At 37.0% G+C, this 25,933-nt stretch overlaps 1 protein-coding gene across 2 annotated transcripts in view; it reads right to left on the minus strand.

Annotated features, from left to right (window-relative positions):
• Window positions 1-25,933, minus strand: part of LOC127653289 (caspase recruitment domain-containing protein 11-like) — a 45,265-nt gene that overhangs the window by 15,279 nt on the left and 4,053 nt on the right. For both annotated transcript variants that reach the window (XM_052139933.1, XM_052139932.1), the window contains exons 2-6: window positions 8,273-8,489; window positions 5,110-5,247; window positions 4,468-4,793; window positions 2,879-3,058; window positions 2,608-2,754 (exon numbers count right to left, since the gene is read on the minus strand). In XM_052139933.1, the coding sequence (XP_051995893.1) occupies window positions 2,608-2,754; window positions 2,879-3,058; window positions 4,468-4,793; window positions 5,110-5,247; window positions 8,273-8,477 (996 nt within the window). In that variant the 5' untranslated portion in view covers window positions 8,478-8,489. The remainder of the gene's footprint in view (window positions 1-2,607; window positions 2,755-2,878; window positions 3,059-4,467; window positions 4,794-5,109; window positions 5,248-8,272; window positions 8,490-25,933) is intronic.

Here is a 25,933-nt window from a genome sequence, read left to right on the forward strand (position 1 = left end):
TCCCCTTTAAACTTCAAGCATGAGCATGGTGTATGCAGGATTTGTCTATCAGAGGATCCTGAAGGATTGTTGATGACTAAGGAGTTCTGAGAGATAAGATGGGGCTAAACCATTAATAGCTTCAAAAACAAAAAGCAAAATCTTAAAATGAATCCTGTATTGGACTGGTAACCAGTGAAGAGATGTAAGAACAGGTGAAATACTTTTCCTCTGAACAAGGTCCAGTCAGCAACCTAGCAGCTGCATTTTGGACTAACCGCAAGCAATACAAAGATGATTGACCAAGGCCCATGTACCGTGCATTACAATAGTCAAGTCTGGATAAGATGAAGGCATGAATAACTAACTCCAAATCCTTAAATGGTTTTAATTTAGCAATCAACATGAGTTGGAAAAAGCTGCCCTTCACCACAGCACTTATTTGTTTTTCAGAATTTAGGGCCGTGTCAAAGATCTCTCCCAAGTTTTTGTCAAAGGGGTGAACATAAAATGGCAGCGTCGCTAGATTGCTAGTGATATCAGAGACAGCGCTAGGGAGCCAAACACAACAATTTCAGTCTTGCTCTCATTTAGCTTAATTCAAGAAACGGTACATTAGAGAAGCCCCAAAAGAGAAGCCCCAAAAGAGGTCTGGCTCTAATAATAAGTCTTTGCTCCCCCCCTCCCTCTTCCCGTCTTACCCTGAATTCTGACAATTTTCACACGTCACTTCAGATGCACTGCTAATTAGAGATGCAGCACATTGCAGAAGGGGCCACTTAGAGCAGCCAGTCCTCATCAGCATCTGTCACTTCTTGTTCTTGTGTGACATGTGGAAAACCCTTTGCCTACACTTCATTATTTCTAGGCGTCAACTAAAAACTCTCATGCAGAGACCATATTAAATACACTTAATGCCCCAATGAGACCAATGTAATATCACATTTAGCATGTTTATTATGAGGTCATTTGAAAATTAAAGACGTGACCTACAGACAGCCAATCTGACCTTAGATGCTCTGTTCTTCTCACACTGAAGTTAGCTGCCAACCTAGACATCATTTGAAGGTGTGCTATTGAAACAAACGCTGTTCCAAAATGTAGGCAGTAAAATTATTCTGCCTTCTAAGTTACCTAATCTTGGCCATATAGTATTAATGTAGAATTGTGTCCTTGACAGATAAGGCATCCAAGAATGCAATTGTGAAAAGCTCAGTGAAGAAATTTAAGTTCAAAGAAATGTCAAACGTAAATATAGCAACTTATATTTCATTCATTATAGAAAAATATCAATAAAACAGTTAAATCTTATTATAAATTGACTATTTTACCCAATATGTGTGTGTTATGTATTGTTATAGTTCCTACAGCAGTGGTTCTCAACTGATCAAATGGTTTTGGTTCAGTATACAGATTTTGCATTGGATGTCATCACAATATCAAACATTATTATATACACAGTGTAGGAAACACAGTATCCTTTGTAAAAAAATGTTTACCTTGTATTGCTATGTTAATGGTTTTTAAGGATGAGGGCATATCATGCAACCTGCCCAATGCTGGCATCTGCCTTATTTGGCTAGCGAACATGGGCTACCAAGCAGAGCATGTGAGCGACGATCATGAGCGCTAATGAGCGAGAGCGATGTTGGAGCGGAGCGGCTGCCTGCCTCAATAAAAAGTGAATGCACTCTGCCTTCCATCATCCTAATGAAATCCTACGGTAACAAAAACTGTCACTCCTAATTCGCCAAGACTTCCAACTTAGATTTTCTCAGATTTAATTGCCTGTTAAATATCTTACATTTATAATTTGAATCACTCAGTGAATCACTTGTCAATTTATTTGTTTGAATGAGGTACAAACAACAAAACAAAAACTTCCATCATATAGGCATCCAACCTCGCTACGCTCCGATGCTCTGGTGATGATTGCTTTAAGACTACATGGGAAGCATGGAATCCCCTAAAATTTAATTAGATTTACAGATATGACATGTTTGACATATGTACAAATTATCTAAGTGTAAAGAATAACCCATCACTTTCACACCGTTCTTAAGTTCACAATCCACTTTTTCGTACATGAATATGTCCATAAAAGTTTTCGACACATGGCTCATCTAGATCCATTGAAGCATGGCTATGGAAGATACATGCAAATCAAAGTGCAAAAGAGCAATTTTCATTGGATGAGTGGCTTTAAACGCATTATTTTGGGTGCCGTCCTGAGGCTGTGCTTCTTTGGCTGTCTATGGGAGCCTCACAAGCACCATTTACTTTGACTCTGCATCTGATTGTCTATTGAACTTTGGGCGGTCAATGTATTTCAATGTATTTTTGTCCTGCATAGAAGCCCAGCTTTTCTATATCATGATTGGTCGAGCTCCCAAATGGACAGGACCTCACAACATACCAGCCAGGCCAGTCATGGGCAAGCACTGTTGTGCTTTATTGGGATCAGTTGAGAGTTAAGAATCCCATTTGCTTCACATGAGGAGCACTATTTGTGTTTCAAGAATTTCAAATCAGTCATTTATGGGCAGCTCAATAGGTTTTGGAACAGAGTTTGAGTGTTCAGCTGAAATGCACCGAAATGGTTATTAAAGGATTAAGGCTGGTCCTGACCTTGTCCCTGAGCTCCTCAGCCTGTCGGACCTCCTCATGCAGGTTATAGAGTCTGTTGACAAGCTCCTGACGATCCTCCAGAGCCTCCTGTCGATCGTGCTCCAGGATATCCAGAATGGCCTTGTCTGAATCAGGTAGAGGTCCCGGCTATGCATGAAAGAAGCAAAACAAGCATGCAAAAAATATCTGATAACTCTAACTTTGGAAGACCTTTTCCAACTGTTTGCTTTTCACTGTTTTCCATTTACTGTGATGTAGAAAGGATCATCACCTGTATGATGGACTGCAACTCCTGGAGTTTGATCTTCAAGACCTCATTCTCACGCTCCAGCTCAAATATCTGCTCCTTCCGAGGTCGGTTCTCAATGTCATTCTTCAATTTCAGAGACTGTCTCCTCTCCATTTTACACTCCTCCTCCAATTTGTTGAGTTTGTGTTTTAGCTGGTCAATCTGAAGAAAATGGTAAGATAACAAGCAACATTTATGTCCCATGTAGTCAAATCATTGATATTAAAAATAAATGATCTAAAGAGACTGGAGACCTACAACCTCCTCATGTAACAGTTCCAGCTTATATAATGTGAAGGATAAAGAGATGTATTCATATAGAGCTGTTCAGTTTGTAGTGCTTAAACCTATGAGTGAATTAGCATTTTCAAGCCATGGGTTCCCTCACGGTTTATGTGTAAAATAGTGTCTGTGGATAACATTCTTTCTCATGTTTTGATCTACAAGATAAATTACACACTTATACCTCATATGATAATTTTGAAAATGCTGTGCACTTAAAAAAAGTTACGTTTCAACTTAACGACAACAACGCTTGTCCGATTTCTCAAGCCATCCTTGTTAACAAATTATCTTTTTAAAGTTTTAGATACCATATGTAATTTATGTAGAAGAACAAATTTGAAAGCCACCTATAAAAAAAAAAAAACTATTATTGAGAACCCACACTATAAAAAACTTTGAGGTAACCTTAAAAAATGTGCTTCATGTTGTAAAATTTAATTAGCTGATTTTAAAATGTAAATTAGCTGCCATACCAGATATGTGACTTTCTACTGCAGAACACAAACAAAGAATATCTCAGCTCTGTAAGTCCATACAATGCAAGTGAATGGTGGCCAGGTCCAAAAAGCAAATCAAGGCAGCATAGTAATCCAAATGACTCAAGTGGTTAAATCTATATCTTCTGATGTGATATGATAAGTGTGGGTGTGAAACAGTTCAATATTTAAGTCCTTTTTTAATATAAATTCTCCTCCCTGCACAGTAGGCAGTGATATGCACAAAGAATGTGAATAGGCAAAAACAAAAGAAGAAAAATGTGAAAGCAAAAGTTGAGATTTATAGTAAAAAAGTATTTAAATATTGATCTGTTTCTCACCCACGCCTATCATATAGTTCTGAAATTATAGATTTAACCACTGGAGTCTTATGGATTACTTTATGCCTCTTTTAAGTGCTTTTTGGACCTTTAAAGTTCTGACCACCATTCACTTGCATTGTATGGACCAACAGAGCTGAGATATTCTTCTACAAATCTTAATTTGTGTTCAGCAGAAAAAAGAAAGTCATTCACATCTGGGATGGCAAGAGGGTGAGTAAATGATCACTGCATTTTCATTTTTGGGTGAACTATCCCTTTAAATTAAAACATTTTATTTAATCTGACTAAATTTAGGTTACACCAGCAAATGTAACTTTTATGGGTTAGATAAAGTAGAAATAAATCTTTGAGGTAACAATGCCAGGTTACCACTTAACAAATTAGCCTGCAACTCATGACTGAACAGCACTATTAAATGACAAAAAAACAGCTAAAATCTGCCTGCTACTCTTGCACGGTCTCTGACCTCTAGCTGCAGGTCTCGGCTCCTCATAACTGCCATGTTCTTCTCCTCGCTGAGCTGGGCGTACCGCATAGCCAGCTGATAGTTCTCATCCTTCACCTTCATGAGTTCATCGTTATAGTTATTGCGCTCTTCTTTCATCTTATTGTAGCGCTCCTGAAAAGTAAGCAGCTCCTGGTTGGCCAGCCGAAGCGTCTTATGCTCGTCTTCTAGCGTGCGACATTTGGTCATGAAGTCAACCCGCTGCACATCTTTAGCCTTGGACTGCTGCTGCAGCTTTATGACTTCATTCATTAAAAACTGAATGAGCCCTTCCTGCCCCTCTTCCACTGCAGGTAAAGGAAGAAATACAGTCAATGCAACACTACTGCACAAAAAAGTATCATTATAATACAAATAAACATGAATCTAGTTTAGTTTGTGCAAAATTTTGACTGGTAGTGTAATACTACAATATATTTCAAAGTGCCATGGCATAACCATCTGATACCATCACATTTGTTGTAAGTGTACTACATAAATCTGAAAGGGAATTCATAGCAAATGCCCATCGCATGAGGGAAGCAGCTGGAAGATAGTAAAAGTTTTTAAAGGGATGATTGCAGGTCATTTAGATGTGTGCCATTTAAATTTTAAGTAGCTCACCAACTATAGTGGAGCATCTGCGAGTAGGATCCTTCCCTGTGACGAGTTTGTAAAGGTCAGGGTAGTACAACTCCAGACTTTCTAAAAACACCACATAGCCCCGCTCTCCCTTTGTGTGCAGGATATCAAGCAGCCGCCCTGAAACAAAAAACATTAAACATGTATTTTTTGGCACTTTAAAAAGTGCAGTTGATACCTTAAAGGAATACTTCACCCAAAAATGAAAATGCTGTCATTATTTACTCCTCCTCCTGTTGTTCCAAACCTGTGTTACTGTCTCTCTTCCATGGACTGCAAAAGGAGATTTTTAAAGAATGTACTGGTCCCTCTTTTCCACTAAGTTACAATTAATGAGCTTTCAAGCTTCAAAAAGAATGTAAAAGACCATGTCATAAAATTAGTCCATATGACTCTTGTGCCACATTCCAAGTCTTTTGAAACCATTCTATAGCTTTAAAGTCATTATTCATTGAAATATCTTGACATCCCCTCAGGATATGGCTATGGCTTGATTTGTAAACAAATTGTTCTGTTGGGCTGAATCTTTCCAATGAACCATTGGTTCGATTCACAAAACTGGTCTGAATGAATTACTCAAATCAGACTGATTCGGTTCTCGAGTTCAACTCACTCACTCACTGATCTGGTTAACAGCTCAATGGAGGGGAATGTTATTAGTGAATAATGACTTAAATTTCTGTCTGTTTCTTGCTCAAAGTTATCACATGACGACTGAATATAATGCACAAGTCGTTTGGACTACTTTCATTATATTTTTAATGTTGCTATTGCTTTCCCGTTTATTGTAACTGTATGGAAAAAAGCAATCAGTACATTCTTCAGAATGTTTCCATTTGTGTTCAATGGAAGAGAGGAAGTGCTAAGAATTTTAATGACATTGATGACATTTATGGCCATTTTTAAGCTTTGAAATGAGTTACTATCAAATCCTATTATATATAAATAAGTGATTACGAATTTTTTATTTTTTTAAATATCTCCTTTTGTGTTTTGCAGACGATATGATAGAATGACATGTGGGTAAGACAATGATAACAATTTTAACTTACTGGTGTAATTCAAAGTACCGGTAGTCAGGTCGATTCAGTCATATTAAGTCATTTATTTAATAAACCAGTTAATTCTAGTCACATTGAGGAAGCACATTTTCCAAGTTATCTGACAAAATGTGTGTGAGTGTTGTTGCTCTACTATAATCGGAATTTCCTGATCTGTCTTTGAAAAAGCAGTGCATTGTATTTTAAATCATTAGACAAACTCATAGCAGAAAAACACTTCAAAGATCTTCTGTATTATGTACCAGACTGCCAGTCTCAGATGGAAAAGAGAATCATTAGGGAGCTGTAAAAATCCCAGCTGTGGTAAACAAGCTCTCTGATGTGCTGCATTGTGACAAACAAACAGTGCAGACTTTAGCAAGCTGCTTGGGCGAAAACCTTGTCATCCATTTTGCCTGTGGCTATTGAGAAGTTGAAAAATGATACAGGGGTTCGGGAAGGAGTTGTTGGGAAAAGAAAAACTACAGTGGCAGCTCACAGGATTAAAAGCATCCATTCATCATCACATTACAGCACTGGGAAAACAATGAAAGATGGCCGACGAGTAACTGATTGATGGTGAGATTTGCATGTAAATGTTTTTGGCATGGAATTTGCATTTGCATATTCCCATGATTCATATTATTGTCACCATCATGTATAATAATTGACGTCTTGGTAGTCTGACTGATAAATACAAAACCAACCTTGGACAGATCAGTATAACAACTTCAGCTATACAATATCAGGGTTCCCACTAGAGGTGTAACGGTTCTCGGTAAAAAAATGGATAGCCCTTTTTCATTCAAGTCTCCTGTCTGGGAACATTTTTATTTGCAGTCAATTACAACAGCAATGGTCAAAATCTTTTACAAAACAGTCACTGTTTACAGAAATTGCTCAACGCGAGTGCTGTAAACTCAACGCAATATATTGAATCTATTGCCGACATCACCCTGGTATTAATAGTGCACATAAAGTCACTTTATGTTGATGCATGTAGCAGAATAATGCAGGTATTAAGTCAAAATGTGGATTTAGTAAGAAAATGTTTTTTTTTTTTAAGTTCATATTGGTATATTTCAGTTATAATGTCCCTTTTGCTCACATATGAAAGAAATTATCTCCCAGCTCATGCTGTTGATTATACAGGGACCTTCTAAATAGGTATAATATGAAAATATTAATTTTATTAATTATATTTTATTAGTTTTTCAACATTTGTCACATTTTAGCTTTTTAAAAATGTGCAAATAAATGTATTTAATCAATAAATATGCTATTATATTGCATGCGTTATATTTTACATTATATATATATATATATACATTTTTATTGTTTAATTGCATAATTTGTACAATTTACAGGTATTTACATTGATTTGTTGAACACGAACCGGTATTGTCTCTTTAAGGGAATTCTGCATTTCTGTAAACAGTGTCTGTAAATAAGCGCATGATAATGAGAGAGACTGGAATGTGTATTCCCTAGAACTTCACATTTTACTAATTTCTGAAAATCACATTTTAAAAATCCAAGTTTTGCATGACAGTGGGAACCCTGCAATATGCTTAACAGCTCAACTAATACACATTTTTTTTAACAGAATAATTAATGTATGTCTTTTTATAAAATTATAAGCTTCACATTTTCTACCTTTAAACCCTGCCAAAATTGGCCCCATTCACTTCATTGTAAGTGTCTCACTGTAACTTCCATTTTTGCTTGTTTAAAGAAAAGGAGGGATGGATCAAAATACAGTTTTGTGGCAATCAATATTATGACAAATTCTGTTGATTGAGCTTAAGTTGTATTGTACCCAAAATAACATTGACAAAATTTCATTCTGTATTAAATATTTCGTTATAAACAAAAGTTGATAACACATTTTAACCATCCTCCATGAAACATTTTATATTACTTATGTTTGTAGTCTCTGAGATCTCAGGTACATGTATAAAACTGTAACCTCACTGTAACCTCCATTTTCGCTTTTTTTAAAGAAAAGAAGGGGCAAGTCAAAATGTATTTTTGTGGTAAACAATTTTATGCTACAAATGCTGTCGAGTATTCCTTTTAGCCAATAAACACAAACTGTATGGTACCTGCTCGGTTGGGTTTTGACTCCAGCAGACGAGAGTTCAGCACTTCATCTTCGTCCTGCTCGTCGATGACTTTGCATTGCCGCAGGTATGAAGTCAGTTTGTTGGGGTTGATGAAACGGCACAGGATGCACCTGTTCTTCTCTGCGTTCTCCCACAATGCCTCTCCATGGTCTAGCATGTCCATCAATGAGCCTCTGTTCTCCATACCTACAGAGGCCTATGTGAGATGAGAATGATGTTTGAGACACTATTTCAAGACTCCTCTCACACTCACAGCATCAACAGCACATCAAGATAAAAAAGAACTGAACTTATAAATGCATGCACAAAGACTAGATGTGTCCATTCAGAGGTAAAAACATGCTTTAATTTGTAAGTTAGTGCTTCACCACTATAGGCAGCGGTTTATATAAACAATCATCTGTAAATACATTCAGCAGAACATCAACATTAAAATACATTATCATGCAGGTATGACCTGCAGCTGCGGTGAGTCTGTGCTTCATCATGACACATTTGTGCTTTACATTGGGCATTCTTCTCTGTAGTATCACATGCTGCCCCATTTTAGACAAAGTGTAACAAACCATATCTTTTTTAAAACCTTGTGGACATGGGGCGGTCATCGACATGGGAGTTAATACCAGTGTTATGATCGGTAGGCAGATTGTTTTAAGGGGATGGAAGTCGGCTGGAGTGCCCTCAATTCGGGAGTGGTGCGAGGAGATGGGGAGGGTGACAGCTTTCGAGGAGGTGTCGTGTAGAAGGAGGAGGAGGAGTTGATTGAGGGGTAGAAGTGGGAGTAAAATGTTGATTCATTGTATATATATATATATATATATATATATATATATATATATATATATATATATATATATATATATATTGTTTTGTTTTTCTTTGTATTCTTTGTTTCAACAAAAATGTTAATCTTAAAAAGTTACAAAATTCAATTTGATGGAATTTTGTTATGAAATGTAAATGCATAAATATGAAAAAGCTAAAATAAATAAATACATAAAATTAATAAAAAAAATTAAAAACTAGTGGACAGTGGCTTTGAAGCTGTCATAGCATATCACTGAAGCAAAAACCAACAGAACACAGAAGGAAAAATAGTTCTGATAGACTTCTGAAGAAGTTCTCGTGTGAACATGCAAGTGCACAAGCATTTTTTACAGTGTGTGAACCTGTACGAATGTGAATGAGCCATGTGGGAACTCCGCAATAGTGATTGCTAAATTTTCCATGTCCATATCTTCAAAGCTTCCAAACTGCAATTATGAATGTCCATGAGTTTGTTTCATATATTAAGTTTTATTATTGATATAGCCTAAACAACTTCAAGAACATTGCTCTGTGCATTGCTCTGATTTATATGATTTTCTTTTTTTTTTTAACTAGAATAAAAGTTCCTGTCCACTACATACTGAATTCCAAGAGTCCTGATGTTACTTAAAAGGAATATTCCGGGTTCAATACTAGTTAAGCTCAATTGAAAGCATTTCAGAGCTCCAGACTAAAAAAAATTACTTAGCTATTGGCTCCTAAACTGAAACATTAAAGAGTCAAATCGCCGAATTGCTCAATTTATATTGCTGCTTAGAAACAAGATAGAAAGCCGAAGAAAAGACAGCTGTTTTTTTTTAATTGACCTGGACCAAATTATAAAGAAAAGCAACCAATAAGATAGCCCAACATGGATGGGAACTCCTTCAATACTGTTTAAAAAGCATCCCAGGGTGATACCTCAAAAATTTGGTTCTAAGCAAAGGGTGACTACTTTGAAGATGATAAAATATGACACGTATTAATTTACTTTGGATTTTATTTTAGTCACAACATAATTCCCATAGTTCCATTTATTTCCATTCCATAGTTTTGATGACTTTACTATTATTCTAAAATGGGAAAAATAAATAATAAAGAATGAGTAAGTGACCCCAGACTTTTGAACGGCAGTGTGTGATATATATATATATATACACACACATATACATATACACTCACCTAAAGGATTATTAGGAACACCATACTAACACTGTGTTTGTCCCCCTTTCACCTTCAGAACTGCCTTAATTCTACGTGGCATTGATTCAACAAGGTGCTGAAAATATTCTTTAGAAATGTTAACCCATATTCATAGGATAGCATCATGCAGTTGATGGAGATTTGTGGGATGCACATCCAGGGCATGAAGCTCCCGTTCCACCACATCCCAAAGATGCTCTATTGGGTTGAGATCTGGTGACTGTGGGGGCCATTTTAGTACAGTGAACTCATTGTCATGTTCAAGAAACCAATTTGAAATGATTTGAGCTTTGTGACATGGTGCATTATCCTGCTGGAAGTAGCCATCAGAGGATGGGTACATGGTGGCCATAAAGGGATGGACATGGTCAGAAACAATGCTCAGGTAGGCCGCGGCATTTAAACGATGCCCAATTGGCACTAAGGGGCCTAAAGTGTGCCAAGAAAACATCCCCCACACCATTACACCACCACCACCAGCCTGCACAGTGGTAACAAGGCATGATGGATCCATGTTCTCATTCTGTTTACGCCAAATTCTGACTCTACCATCTGAATGTCTCAACAGAAATCGAGACTCATCAGACCAGGCAACATTTTTCCAGTCTTCAACTGTCTTGTTGAATTTTGGTGAGCTCTTGCAAATTGTAGCCTCATTCTCCTATTTGTAGTGGAGATGAGTGGTACCCGGTGGGGTCTTCTGCTGTTGTAGCCCATCCGCCTCAAGGTTGTGCGTGTTGTGGCTTCACAAATGCTTTGCTGCATACCTCGGTTGTAACGAGTGGTTATTTCAGGCAAAGTTGCTCTTCTATCATCTTGAATCAGTCGGCCCATTCTCCTCTGACCTCTAGCATCAACAAGGCATTTTCGCCCACAGGACTGCCGCATACTGGATGTTTTTCCCTTTTCACACCATTCTTTGTAAACCCTAGAAATGGTTGTGTGTGAAAATCCCAGTAACTGAGCAGATTGTGAAATACTCAGACCGGCCCGTCTGGCACCAACAACCATGCCACGCTCAAAATTGCTTAAATCACCTTTCTTTCCCATTCTGACATTCAGTTTGGAGTTCAGGAGATTGTCTTGACCAGGACCACACCCCTAAATGCATTAAAGCAACTGCCATGTGATTGGTTGATTAGATAATTGCATTAATGAGAAATTGAACAGGTGTTCCTAATAATCCTTTAGGTGAGTGTGTGTGTATATATATATATATATATATATATATATAAATACTTTTGTAATGAAACAAATTCATATGTTGGCACAATTATATTTTTGTCTACAAAATTAATTTCAAACATTTAAGCTTACACCTTCAGATTAAAAAGGTTTTTAAGATCATGAGAAAAATTTCAGTCAAGTGTTTCAAAACTTTTGAACATCAGTGTACATATATGTGTACAGTTTGGACTCTTATTTTGAAATGTCTGCAGTACCAGATGTGAATCTGATTCAAACCGCTAACCTGAGCTCCTGAGTTCAAACCCTCAGTTCTTTATTGGTGATTCATGAAAAAAACCGGTTCAAAAGAGTAATTTGTTCCCGAATCTCTCGCACTGGGTTTGTTGTTGTGTGCAGTGTAGCGGCTAGCAAGCTCCTCACAACAGAATAGGTGAAAAGCGGCGTGAGACACACTAGTGGTGCGCACTCTAAAGATGTATTCTCACAACTCACAAGATGATATCTGACAAAACCGCACATGAACGCACACAACCCGACCGTCGCCAATGGTTACTAGACGTTAAATTATTGTTGCAATCAATTATTTTTGGTCGCATTTGCATCACAGCAAAGTCACATTCTGGAGCCCTGCATTAGTGGCATAATGTTGATTACCACAAAAATGTATTTCAACTCATTCCTTTTTTCTTTTAAAAAAGCAAGGTTACAGTGAGGCACTTACAATGGAAGTGAATGTATCTTCTTTAAAAAAAAAAAAAGTTAAGTAGTGGTAATCAACATTATGCCACAAATGCTGTTGATTGAGCTTAATTTGTATTGAACCTGAAATATTCCTTTAAAACAGCACTGGAACATTTTACTGTTTGTATTCAAAAACTTTATAGCCAGAGACAGAGCACTTGTATTAAAATGAATGGGAGAAACGGGAACACCCAATATGGAGGATGTAGAACAGGAAGTTGCACCCATACAAGTAAAACAGCCAATCAACTTGTAGATAGAGACATTGCCTTAACATGTTCTTTATCAGGACTAGCCCGAAAAGTAGTGTTATTAGCATGATCCGAGTTAAAGAAGCACAATTTATGATGACATTGTTGTCAGATTTGACTGCTGATTTGAAATATGTTCTTTGATTGTAATCTTGACCAACCATATTGGAGATTTCGGTCTTTCCACATCCAAGTAGATAGGAGTGCTTAATTGTGGAACTTGGGCAACAACCACAGTAATCAGTTTTCGTTTGAAAATGCATTGATTTAGGCTACATATCCATATTGGAACAGTGTTTTCCCTCCATAGAAAACAAAGACTTCCGAAACCCTCTCTTACACAAAATACTTTGAAACTGAAAACAGAGGTTTCAAATGTGGATATGGCCTTAGAAAGATTTTTCTATGGCAAATAGTGTTGCTGCTTTAGAAGTTGTAAAATAAGGGACACTTAAATGTGTATTAATAAAATATTTATATAATTTCTTGTACACTTAGTGAGAACGTTCCTGACCCATGACTTATTAAAAAAATAGATCTTTTATATGTAAAAAATAATATATTTTTTTTTTTATGTATTCTTATTTATGTATACATTTTGGTGGGTTTATACAGATTAAAATATTTAATATATATTTTCTATTTATTTAATTTAATTTTTTAATTTCATCTGTACTTGTCTTTATGACTCAGTGATTGTATTCATATATTGTATGATTTTTTTGAACATTTATATAGAAAAACATTCACTGTTTTAGCACCATTTGTGGACTTTTCTGAAGGTCCCTTAACACATTCACCACAGTACGATCACGTTTTAGCATAATGTGTAGACTTTTCAGATGGTCCCTTACCCACCAACTTTCCAACTTATATCAATGTTAATATAAGTAATGGGACGCATCATTTTATCTTTAAATACGGCTGACAACCCTATCTGGAAAGATCATGGTAATCACAAGCAGAGCCGTAACCACCACATACATGTGTCCACCATATCAGTTAAAGGAGTAGTTCACCTAAAGATTTAAAATTCTGTCATTTACTCACCCATACGTTATTCCAAACCATATGCAGTTAATTTTTCTTGGAATATAAAAATATATATTTTAAGCAGCTCCATTTCATAGAATAGATTTGAGTGATCAGGAGCTGTGAAGATTCAAAAAGGACAAATACAATAGAACACTATTAAATGTGCAGTATAAAGGCATCATAAAACTAGTCAATATGACTTATGCACTATAACCTATTCCAGGTATTCTACATTTTGGTATGTTACTGATTTGTTATTTTATTTATTTTTTGTTCTCTTTGGATCTTGACAGCAGTGGTCAATATAAACTGTTTTTTGTATGGAAAAGAGCAGCATAAAGATTCTAGAAGAAAAGATTGTTAAGATTACACTGCAAAACAAACAATGAGGGTGAAAAACTTGAGGATGAGTAAATTATTTTGTTTATTTTTTTGCTAGCAAGAAAGTCATTTTACAGATACATCAATGATGAAAATAAATTCTAATTATATTAATCTTTTCTTTGAGACAGCACAAAAAAGAAAGGCAAGCTGACTGAAACAGGCAAATTGCTAGCAGACACAGTGGTAGTCTGGTATTGTGTGAATAAAAAACTATCACATTTAAAGCCTTTATCCAGAAAATTATTGCATACAGTGCCTTCAGTATTTTAAAGGACCATAAAGAACCATTATATTTGTGACCTCAAAACCCCCACCCCCAAAATGGTTTGGTTGCTCCCAGTGTTCAAGACATGGTTATGTCCTTGATCATAAGTAATGAAATTTTCTTGAGGGAGAATCAGTTTCACGGCAGTCTCGTGTCCAAAACATCACTGTACCGATTCATGCCATTCTCACCTCAGTTCAGACAATTTCGTCACAGGTTCTGGAATTTTCATATTTATCGTGCGTATTCAATATAAGTTAAGTTACATTATATAATCATATTAATATTTTAGATCCCCTAACCCAACCCCATCCTTAAACACAATTTTCCCGTGATGCTTGAGTAAATAACAAACATGGTGATTGTTGCTCTGAAACAGGAGTTGTTGCTCTGTTTGTTTTCTTAACTTTCCTTAACTTATTCGTGAGCTGCAGCAATAGTGGGGTTTCCCTTTACATTAAACTCAGGGATTCCATCAATGTAGGAGCGCATATACGCGAACAGGAGGGACCGTCGATCTTTTACATTAGTGTGTGTAAATGGGTATAGTTTAAAAAGTGTATGTGCTTTTCCCGCTTCATGATCCACAGTCAAACATAACCAGCTAACATTTATGAGTGATTCTATGTTTATGTTTAAGAACCAGAAGAGATCTCGAGTGCACATCTGATCATATCTGTACCACACTATAGAAAGCAGCATTCTATATCATTTTATGTCAGGAGGATCTTTTGTTTATTTTGTTATAAATAAAATAAAATTATCCTGCTAGTAACCCAAATTTTTACCACATGTAACTGTAATCTGAATATGTTGGGTTTTTATGTAATTGTAACAAATTACAGTGTGTAGATCAGTTTAGGTTTCACCTACTTTGAATAGACTATTCGAGGTGTTTGTGTGATGCTTGTCTCGTCTGTGAGCCATTTTAATAAATATCCTGCCAAAACAAAAATAATTTTACTATATACTCGTGATGCCTCATATTTTCCCTGATTTTCCTTGGGACGGTAATGAAAAGGTTAATGTGCAGTAATGTTTTAATGCACAGCTCTGCACATCGGGGTTTCTTTGCATATATTTTGTGATGAGATGTGTTGAAGGTGCAGTTGATCCCTTTGGCTGTATAATACCAGCATTGTTTTCCAGCGCTCCATGTGTCTTTACAAATTAAATCAAACCATTCTACTGATATGCCCACACACGCTTTTGCATATTCCTGTGTATCTATCATCTCTCACTCTGCACTGCTGCAAATGCAATAATTCGCGTTTGCCCCCCAGGCTTAGGAAGAGCTGCATATGTTAGCGCAACTGGCCGCAATAGCATCACTTCCTCCTCCCAACAAGAGAGGACTCATCTGATCTGAGATCAGTGGGTGGGTGACATGGGAGGACAGTTTCTGGTAAGGACTAAGTTTAGTCTCAGCATAAGACAGCAGCACACCCACAGACCCCCCAGAGCCGGTTCACTGTCCGTCTTATGCATATTGCAAACAAAACTAGAAAGCATTTTCTCCAGCTGGCAAGCTTCAATCTGATTGGCTGGCTATACGCAACTTCTGTGAGGAATAATTTTTTCCGGAGCAAAATGTTTTGGCAGTCAACCTGAAAACTAAGTTGTTGTTAAAATGTACCGGTTAGGTACAAAAAGTGCTTTTAAGGGCTAATCACTGGATTTTCCAAAGTTTGCTTGATAGCTGTAAAAAATCTATGAAACTGAATAACAGGGAAAATTTAAATGTTCCAAGGAACAAAAAGGAAACCGAAAATGGGAACAAAGCCCCATAAAAACGTTATTTTTAAATGATGGTAACTAGTTCATTTATTTCCTTCTGATGCTTTTTCATGAAACCACATTGAAATATTTTTATAACAGTCATTTTTGGAATTGCATCTTCTCTCTTTTTAGTTGAACATGATAAGCATGTGTTTTGATTCTTAATGCCAGATGCCATTTCTTTGCCATAATGCACATGTTGCATTACTAAAAAAACCGAAAATTACGATATCATCTTGTACCATATTACAGTATGTAAAATGAAATAAGATGTGACAGTTTTGAGATGAAATTAATGACAATTTGAAAATAAAATGAAAACCTCTGGATATGGCCAAGTGTGATCATTAAACAGCAGAAGGATTTAATTTAATTAAATATTATACAGTCACATGCACTGCATGCTATAGAATGAACAATATTCTCATACGATTCCCCCACACACACACATATACGGGCGCACACATGCGCACATTAACACAAATGCAGCACACACTACTGGTGCTTATTTTTCATGCAGTATGTTTAGAGTAGAAATGGCTGTTAACACTTAAATTAACTCCTCTGGTGCAGCTCGGAGATTTCAGCTGGAGAGTATTAATGCTGGCATACTCCCATCATGAATGGGAAACTTGATATAACTAACCCGTCAAAAACAGGAAGAACTCAAAGGTCTGTCTAAATTAAGGTCCTGCTTAAATGAAAGCTCTATTCAACTGGATGCATGAAATTGAAGTCAGAAAAATTTTATATTCAAAAAGTTAATAATACTCATAATAACCATTCTATAATATTAAATGGTTGTTTTATTATTATTATTATTATTATTATTATTATTATTATTATAAGCAATATCACAAATGCAAGTGCTACATCAGCATTTTGTGATTCAGCCATAGCAGCCTTGTGCCACAGGTAATAATAATTTTTTTTTCATTAATGTTTAGTTAATATGGTGAAGCTCTTTTGTGCAGCATTTCATTTACCAAAATAAAAACCAAATGTTAAAAAAAAAAAATTATATTTTTATTTGATTAAAGCTTTATCTATGCTTAAACACTATTTGTTCATAACACTTAATTACAACATTTAACATGGAATCCAGAAAAATTCAAAAGGAATACATATAATTTGTTTTGGTGATACTTTTTGGTGAGGCTTTTTATTTACTAATTTTAGTATCGATACCGAGGTACCAGAGCTAGTATCGTTATGAAGCCAAAATGTTGGTATCGGAGCAACTCTAATGCACATTAAGTCTGTAGCCTTCTGTGTCATGCTGAAGATCTTTTAGACATAAATACTACATACATATACATGCACGATTAATCCAGAGACTAGAAAAATATTGAAGTAAAATTACATTAAAAGTACATAAAAATCTTCACTGACTTATTGTAAGGTATAACACATTTATACAGATCTATAATTAAAACAATTAAATCAAATATTTTGATAATTATTACATGTTTAAGGGGGCCTGGATAGCTCAGCAAGTAAAGACGCTGACTACCACTCCTGGAGTTGCAAGTTTGAATCCAGGGCGTGCTGAGTGACTCCAGTCAGGCTTTCTGAGCAACCAACTGGCCCAGTTGCTAGGGTGGGTAGACTCACGTTAGGTTAACCTCATTGTGGTCTCTATAATGTGGTTCTCTAGGTGGGGCACGTGGCGAGTTATGCGTGGATGCCATGGAGAATAGTGTGAAGCCTCCACACGCACTAGGTCTCCGCGGTAACGCGCTCAACAAGCCACATGATAAGACGCGCGAATTGACAGTCTCAGACACAGAAGCAACTGAGATTTGTCTTCCGCAACCCAGATTGAGGCAATTCACTACACCACCACGAGGACTTAGTGCATTGGGAATCAGGCATTCCAAATTGGGGAGAAAAAATAATAATTTCATCATTATTATTACATGTTTAAAATAAAAATGTGGCCCGCATAAAATTATGTTTAGTCCAAACGTGCCCATGCAGTTTGTGTGTGTGTGTGAATTTATGCAGGAGAGAGAGATTTGGGCTATTTAGTGATTTTTGATAGCCAGATGCATTTTTTTTAAAAAAGTGTTGATATTTTTGGGGCTATATTTAACATTAAGAATACATTTAATGAAAATGAGTTATTTTATAGAAGATCCTGAATACTTTGCTTGTTACGATTTCTATGCTGATATATACCCCACATGGGGTATAGCTTTTCATCATTTATTTTATTGAGGCAAATCCCTTTGTAAAGCAGTCAATGGAAAGAAGGAGGCGAGAACCGGCTTGGCAATGTAGTAATTAATAGTTTAATTAGTAAACTTAAAACAGAAGACACAAACACACACATGACGGACATGTCCGTAAACTATCTCTCTCTCCCGCACAACCCTCCGCAGTCAGCCTTTATCCCTCTCGGAGGCTTGATGAGCCTGATACCAGGTGTGTATAATCACGATCCAGCCCCGCCCTCCGCCCTGCCACACCCTTATTTTGAGCATGTTTTTCCAGACTGCTTGAGCGATCTGGTAAGACTGCAACTGGTACATCACCCACCCTTAGCACACAGTACTGTCATTTAAAAAAATACAATTTTGTTTTAATATTTAGACATCTTTCATAGCAGTCTCCAACTTAACCGCCACCTCGATGCATACTGCATGCCACATTTAAACACCCAACTCCATCCCCACCCTCTCCTTAGCACGAATCCCACCTTCTCCCTTCTTTACCTTGTTGTCAGCGATGCTAGGCGAGCATTGATATCTTGTATTAGCTATTCTACTAATTGTCAACTGTTATTAGTATGTCATTTATACTACCTGTGTGCCAACATTGTGTCTGCAAACTGCTGCTCCCCCTGCCTTGCAGGCATGGCCGCATGTAAGGCGCAGGGATTTTCGCCCAGAACAGATCATACCACCAAATAAACCTGTTGCTATGAATCAATAAACTACTGACGAAAGTGGACATGAATGAACCCTTTTTAATTTTGATTTAACTGGTTATCAATTGGAAAGGCAGTAGAACACTGGAACCGGAGAAATACAGTTTCTGCTCAGAACGAACAGAAATGAAAAACACTCTTTTAGTCCCTGCTGAAGACACTGAAGAAACTTAGTAGCAAGTAGGACTGTCGTGATTATTAAAGAATCCTCTAATTATGGTTATTTGAACTATGCGATAACAGCTATTATTCTGCACTTGAAATTCCAATAAAATGTGACTGTCCATATAGGCCTAAGGGAATTAACGGCACGTTTGAGCATCACTCAAGTGTTTGAGTCACACTGCGGATCACACAGAGTGCACTGAGGGCTGGGCAAGCTTTAATAATATTAGGCAACAGCAACCTAACCTGTTGTTTAAAAAGTTAAGACACTTTTTTGTTTTTTGGAAATCATACAATACATGATGGCGCCACAGACGGCCGCGTTTGCGCCTCATTTTGTTTTGTGTTTGAACTCTGTTTTTTGTGACGGTACCTGGAGCTCTTTACCAGAGATGAGCTGGTGAGAGATGAGAATCGAGTGAGAGATAGCGTCAAAGCAAAGCTTTGCGGGTACACACTCCCATGGGTAACACGATCTTCTGCCGACTACGCTCTTGTTTTAATGACTACTGGAAACACACTACAGGTTTCTCCCCTCAGATTTCGGCACACTGGCAGACTAATAGAGATACGGCATTATACTGTCATTCATCATTTGCTTTGTGTTCGAGTCACGACATGACTCAGCCGAGTCATAATTCAGCATCATACGGAGAGGTTCATATTCACATAAACATGCAGTCCACCCCCATCTGTCTTACATGCCTTTATCAGATTTCCTCTTAACATATTTTGGAGTAAATGAGTAAGACCACACACTTCACTTCCTCATTTCATCAGCAGGTGTTTAACTCTGCCTCTTAAAATAAGAAATGTTGGGAGAAGTTGTGTATGTACTGTGCACATTTAAGGTTGAACAGCAGAAGTGATACCCGTTTTGCAATATATTTAAACACAGATAATCAGTAGATGGTGTGTCTTGCAAAGTATCTCTTAAATGTGAATGGTATACTATATACTATAATACTATACCTACATTTTTGCAAACTGAGTTTTACATAGCTCTTTGCACATATCACCGCTCTTTCATGGTGAAATGAACACCAATGGCACTACACCATGCCGACATGTTCAACAGTTGACGCTGAATCTCTCCCATCGCACCTTCCAAATGGAGACACAGTTTAAAATGCATAATAGCACTACTCTAACTTTAATTTTTCAGCATGAAGACATGAAATATCACACAGACACACAATTTAAAAATGATGTTAAAATTTCACTGTGCAACATCCAAATCAATTCCATTGTTTTCACTCCCAGAAGAGCGGTGAAAGTCTGCGTCACATCTAAATGTTTGTTTGGCTCTGGACCTCTCTGTCTGTCCCTGCGGGACCCTGCTTGTGTGCTTTTCAGTCATGTTGGAGAGCAGTGTAAAACCGAACTAGCGGAAGCCCTTACCACATGCTCCTGCAGCTCCGATTTTAGAAAAAAAACACAAACCAAAAGCACCTCATCAGCCAATGGGCTGCAGCCTTGCTTCTCCAAGCTACCAGTACAGGGGAACTGCACCAAGCTGTTTTGTGTGAAAGTGAAACACTTTGAAGCAGATCTGATATGAGTCCTGACCAACTCTCTTCCACTGACTGCGATGGTAAAACACTTATGGCTAGGGATACAATGTAAACTAAATTAAGAATGTGCTGAATAGAAAAGTAAAAAATAGCATTTAGTTAGCTGGAAAAACAATGAATGTATCATGAGTTATTTCTGCAGGATGTTTTTGTACTGTAGCAACAAAAAATTACTATTTGTATTCTGGTCCAATTCCAGCACTACTTCCTTAAAGGTATAGTTTACCCACATTTTTTTTAATAAATAATAATAATAACTATGTCATAATTTCCTCACACTCATGTCATTCCAAACCAATATTACTTTCTTCAGAGTCAATCTCAAACAAACAGAGCAATGTTGATGGCCCCAAAGAGGCAGAGTGTTTAACTTTTCAGGGAAATAATTATTTATTTCTTCAGTGGAACACTAAAGAAGATGTAAGACAGAATGTTACCCTCAGTTGCCATTTACTTTGCATCATTTTTCCATACAATGAAAGTGAATGGTGACTGAAGCTATCCCAATCCCTATCATTCTGCTTAACATCTCCTTTTGTGTTCCACTAAAGCAAGAAAGTCATACAGCACAGGGGTATGTGACAGAATTTTCATGCAATGAGTAATTATGCAGTGTCAATCTCAAACAAACAGAGCAATGTTGATGCACTAAAGAGCCAAAGGTATTAACTTTTCAGGGAAATCATCCTGCACATAGATTACAACAGTTGAAGTCAGAATTCTACATATACATTAGCCAAATAAAATTAAACTCAGTTTTTCACAATTACTGACATTTAATCATAGAAAACATTCCCTGTCTTAGGTCAGTTAGGACCACTACTTTATTTTAAGAAAGTGAAATGTCACAATAGTAGTAAAGATAATTATTTCTTTCAGCTTTTATTTCTTTCATCACATTCCCAGTGGGTCAGAAGTTTACATACACTTTGTTAGTATTTGGTAGCATTGCTTTTTGAATTGTTTAACTTGGGTCAAACATTTTGGATAGCCTTCCACAGGCTTATTACAATACATTGCTGGAATTTTGGCCCATTCCTCCAGACAGAACTGCTGTAACTGGAGTCAGGTTTGTAGGATTCCTTGCTCGCACATGCTTTTTCAGTTCTGCCCACAAATGTTCTATCGGATTGAGGTCAGGGCTTTGTGATGGCCACTCCAATACCTTGAACTTGTTGTCCTTAAGTCAATTCTGAAGGTATGCTTGGGGTCATTCCTTAAACTCCTGTAGAACTTTTTTTGGGGAAGCAGCTCACCTGTGCTGCTTAAGATCTACCCCACCCATCACACACAAGATCTATGATGAAATACTTGTTTTGTTGCATGTCCTGCCACATTGTGTAATGTCCCAGCATGCAAATACGTTTTTAGGGCACTTGTTTATTATTCTGAGCACTTTTCTATGGGTAAAGACACTTTGTTTGAGCTATTTGGAGGAGATGATCCAACTTGACATTGCATTAAAAAACAATAACAATCAATCAATCAATTGTCCATTTGGTAGACCCATTTGTGACCGAGCTTAAACATCATGGCTGATGTCTTGAGATATTGCTTCAATATATTCACATAATTTTCCTCCCACATGAAGTGCACCAGTCCCTCCTGCAGCAAAGCACCCCCACAACATGATGCTGCCACACCTATGCTTCACGGCTGGGATGGTATTCTTCAGCTTGCAAGCCTCGCCCTTTTTCCTCCAAACAGAAGGATGGTTATTAAGGCCAAACAGTTTTTGTTTCATTAGACCAGAGGACATTTCTCCAAAAAGTAAGATCTTTGTCGACCATGTGCACCTGCAAACTGTAGTCTGGCATTTTTTTATGGCAGTTTAGGAGCAGTGGCTTCTTCCTTGCTGAGCAGCCTTTCAGGTTATATCGTTTTATTGTGGATATAGATACTTATCAACTTGTTTCCTCCAGCATTTCTCAAGGGCCTTTGCTGTTGTTCTGGGATTGATTTGCACTTTTTGTGCCAAATTACATTCATCCACGGAGACAGAATGCGTCTCCATCCTGAGCGGTATGATGGCTGCGAGGCACCATGGTGTTTATACTTGAGTACTAGTGTTTGTACCTGGCACTTTCATGCATTTGGAAATTGCTCCCAAGAATAAACCAGACCTCTTGAGGCACTGAGGCACTGAGTTTGAAGGTAGGCCTTAAAATACATCCACAGGTACACCTCTAATTCAGTACACCTCCTATCAGAAGCTAATTGGCTAAATGCCTAAAGGATTGACATCATTTTCTGGAATTTTCCAAGCTGCTTAACCTGTTGATACGCACCCCGTTTTTGACTTAACTTAAATGTTGTATTTACTGGACCCTTAGGAGTATGGACACAGTTGTAGTAACTTTTGAAAGAAGACACTTTGAGCTTTATTTCCCAAGTCTCAGAATTAATATATGTTGTTATTTTTTTAAAGTTAGAGAAGCTGAAGTTTATAGTAATGGAAATATGTTTTTATAATCTAAAAAAAACAATAATAAATGTAACCAAGACAACCCAGAAATACAATGTTCTCAAAGCCACAAGTTAAAAGAAGTTATGTTTCAAATTTGAAGATGATCTAACAAAAAATGATGTTCCTAATTTAAAACTATGCCCCATTTTTAAAAATAGACTTTGGAGACATAGTGGAGCGGCTAAGTGATATAATCGTTCAGTTTATGATACAAGCGTGAAAATTGGCATGAGCAGTCTCCATGGGTCACTTGACAAGAAAATTGTCCGAGCCACTTGAAATTTCAATATGGCGGCCATTTTTCAAGATGGCCGACACCTGGTTCCTCAAAAGATCAATTTTCCGATAGAAATGTATTGTTTTTTTTTCATTAAGGACGATTTGGTGTCATTTTATTTTATGTTTTAGATTATTCTAAAGAACAACTTTTAATGCATCAAAATACAGTTGTGTTGATTTTTTGATTATAGATAGATCAGACAAGAGTGAATATCTGCACTACCAGGGCACACTGTTGATATATCACTGCTGTTAAACTCAGAGTGGGGTTCAATGTCAGTTAATTGTAAAGTTAGTATCCCAAATGCTGTCTAATCTACCCCAAAACAGTTAGATAGCCACACCTGAATTGACAGGTTGTGCCAGCGCGGGAGAGCCGAGCCAAGGTTAACGGGGTTTTAGTTAACCGGATGGTGTACAGATCGCACGGGATATAAATTGCATTGGATGAACAATCGGACTAAGTGTAGGGTTAAGGCATGAACTTAGTTGTATCCCATACATCAAAGTGCTTGGTAAAGGTGGTAAAGGATAAACCCTCAGCCTCTGCCTATACATTTGATGGCATAGAAAACACATTGACAAGAAACAGAGCAAAATATCACTCAAGCTCTAAACTTATGTTCAATAACACTTACGAGAAGCAATGACGATGAAACTTAATGAAAGAGTCAATGAATGTGCCCATCAGAGACTGATCATGCAAATTGTCATGCTTGTATCACCAAATAAACCACTATATCACTTAACTGCTCCACTAAGGTGTCGACCATCTTGAAAAATGCCCGCCATCTTGAAATTTCAAGTGGCTCGGACAATTTTCTTGTCAAGTGACCCATGGAGACTGCTCATGCCAATTTTCACGCTTGTATCTAAACTGAACGATTATGCCAAACATAAGCACTTAGCCGCTCCACTAACAAGCTTGTTTTGTTTATGAGACTCTAAAATATAAGATAATATACAGTTTTATGTGAATGTTGCTCAGATTGCATACTTTGTTGAAGAACGATGATGAAGGGTAATTCTTTCAGTCGAGATCTCATGTAAACAATGGAGAATATATCAATATTTCTCAGATTTATCACTTTTATGGACAAAAATTGCTATTGTCATGGACAATTGACCCAAGTGTGGTGAACTGGTTCATCTGGCGATCGCATTTTCATAACAAGGGTATGAAGTCCCATTTTGATATTGCATGTTTTCATTTGTACTCCTGGCACAAGAAACAATTTCTGTTTCTGGAGCATTGCTATCATGAAACAGAGATTGGATATCAATGTTGAACCCTTAGACCTTTGAAAAGATGTATAATTTGTTAACATTAATTACATAGACGGTAAATTATATATTAAATGCAAGCAGTGACGTCACTACCGTGTGTGTGGGGGGTTGCGTATCAACAGGTTAAAGGCACAGTTAACTTGGTGTATGTAAACTTCTGACCCACTGGAATTGTGATATAGTCAATTAAAAGTACAGCAATCTATCTGTAAACAATTGTTGGAAAAATTACTTCCAACATATATAACATAAACAACTATAGTTTGCTAATATTAAATCTGTGGTGTTGTTATAAAACTAGTTTTAATTACTTCAACCAAAGTGTATGTAAACTTCTGACTTCAATTGTATACACTCACTGAGCATTTTATTAGGAACACATGTACAACTTCTTATTAATGCGATTACCTAATCATGTGAGAGCAGTGCAGTGGATAAAATAATGCACATACGGGTCAGGAGCTTCAGTTAATGTTCACATCAACCATCATAATGGAGAAAAATTTGATCTCAGTGATTTCAAGCGTGGCATGACTGTTGGTGCCAGACGGGCTGGTTTGAGTATTTCCGTAACTGCTGATCTCCTGGGATTTTCACACACAACGGTCTCTAGTATTTACTCAGAATGGTGCAAAAAACAAAAAAAACATCCAGTGAGCGGCAGTTATGCGGATGGAAATGGAGAATGGCCAGGCTGGTTTGAGATGACAGAAAGGCTACAGTAACTAAGATAACCACTCTGTATAATTGCAGTGAACAGAATAGCATCTCAGAATGCACAACATGTCGAACCTTGAGGCAAATGAGCTACAACAGCAGAACACCATGTATGGACCTTTATTATGATCATGGTGTTCCCCATAAAGTGCTCAGTGAGTGTTTTTGTCTTGGTTTGCACAACAGGAGATTGGGATAGTTAAAAGTATTGAAAATCTGTAACAAACTGTTGAAATAGCTGAGCTTAATGAAACAGACCTTTGTGGGACATCCCACATAGGACTTTTCATTGGCAAAATATTGACTGCTGATTTCTACAGACAAACAGCATATTATAAAATAGGCTATTTAGTACAGTACATTTAATTAATAAATCAACATAAGCAATCTTAAAGACTTGAGGTCTTAATGTCTTGTTGCTGAAATTTGGTATTGATCAGATGTGGCATTGGTATAGTTTGGTATTGACTCTTTGTGACAGACACAAATAGCAGGCTTAAGATCACAATCCCCATTCATAAAAACTTGATATCGGACTGTCTAGATATAAAACGAGATATTTTAAA

Source organism: Xyrauchen texanus, chromosome 12, assembly GCF_025860055.1.
Source record: "Xyrauchen texanus isolate HMW12.3.18 chromosome 12, RBS_HiC_50CHRs, whole genome shotgun sequence".
Lineage (NCBI taxonomy): Eukaryota > Metazoa > Chordata > Actinopteri > Cypriniformes > Catostomidae > Xyrauchen > Xyrauchen texanus.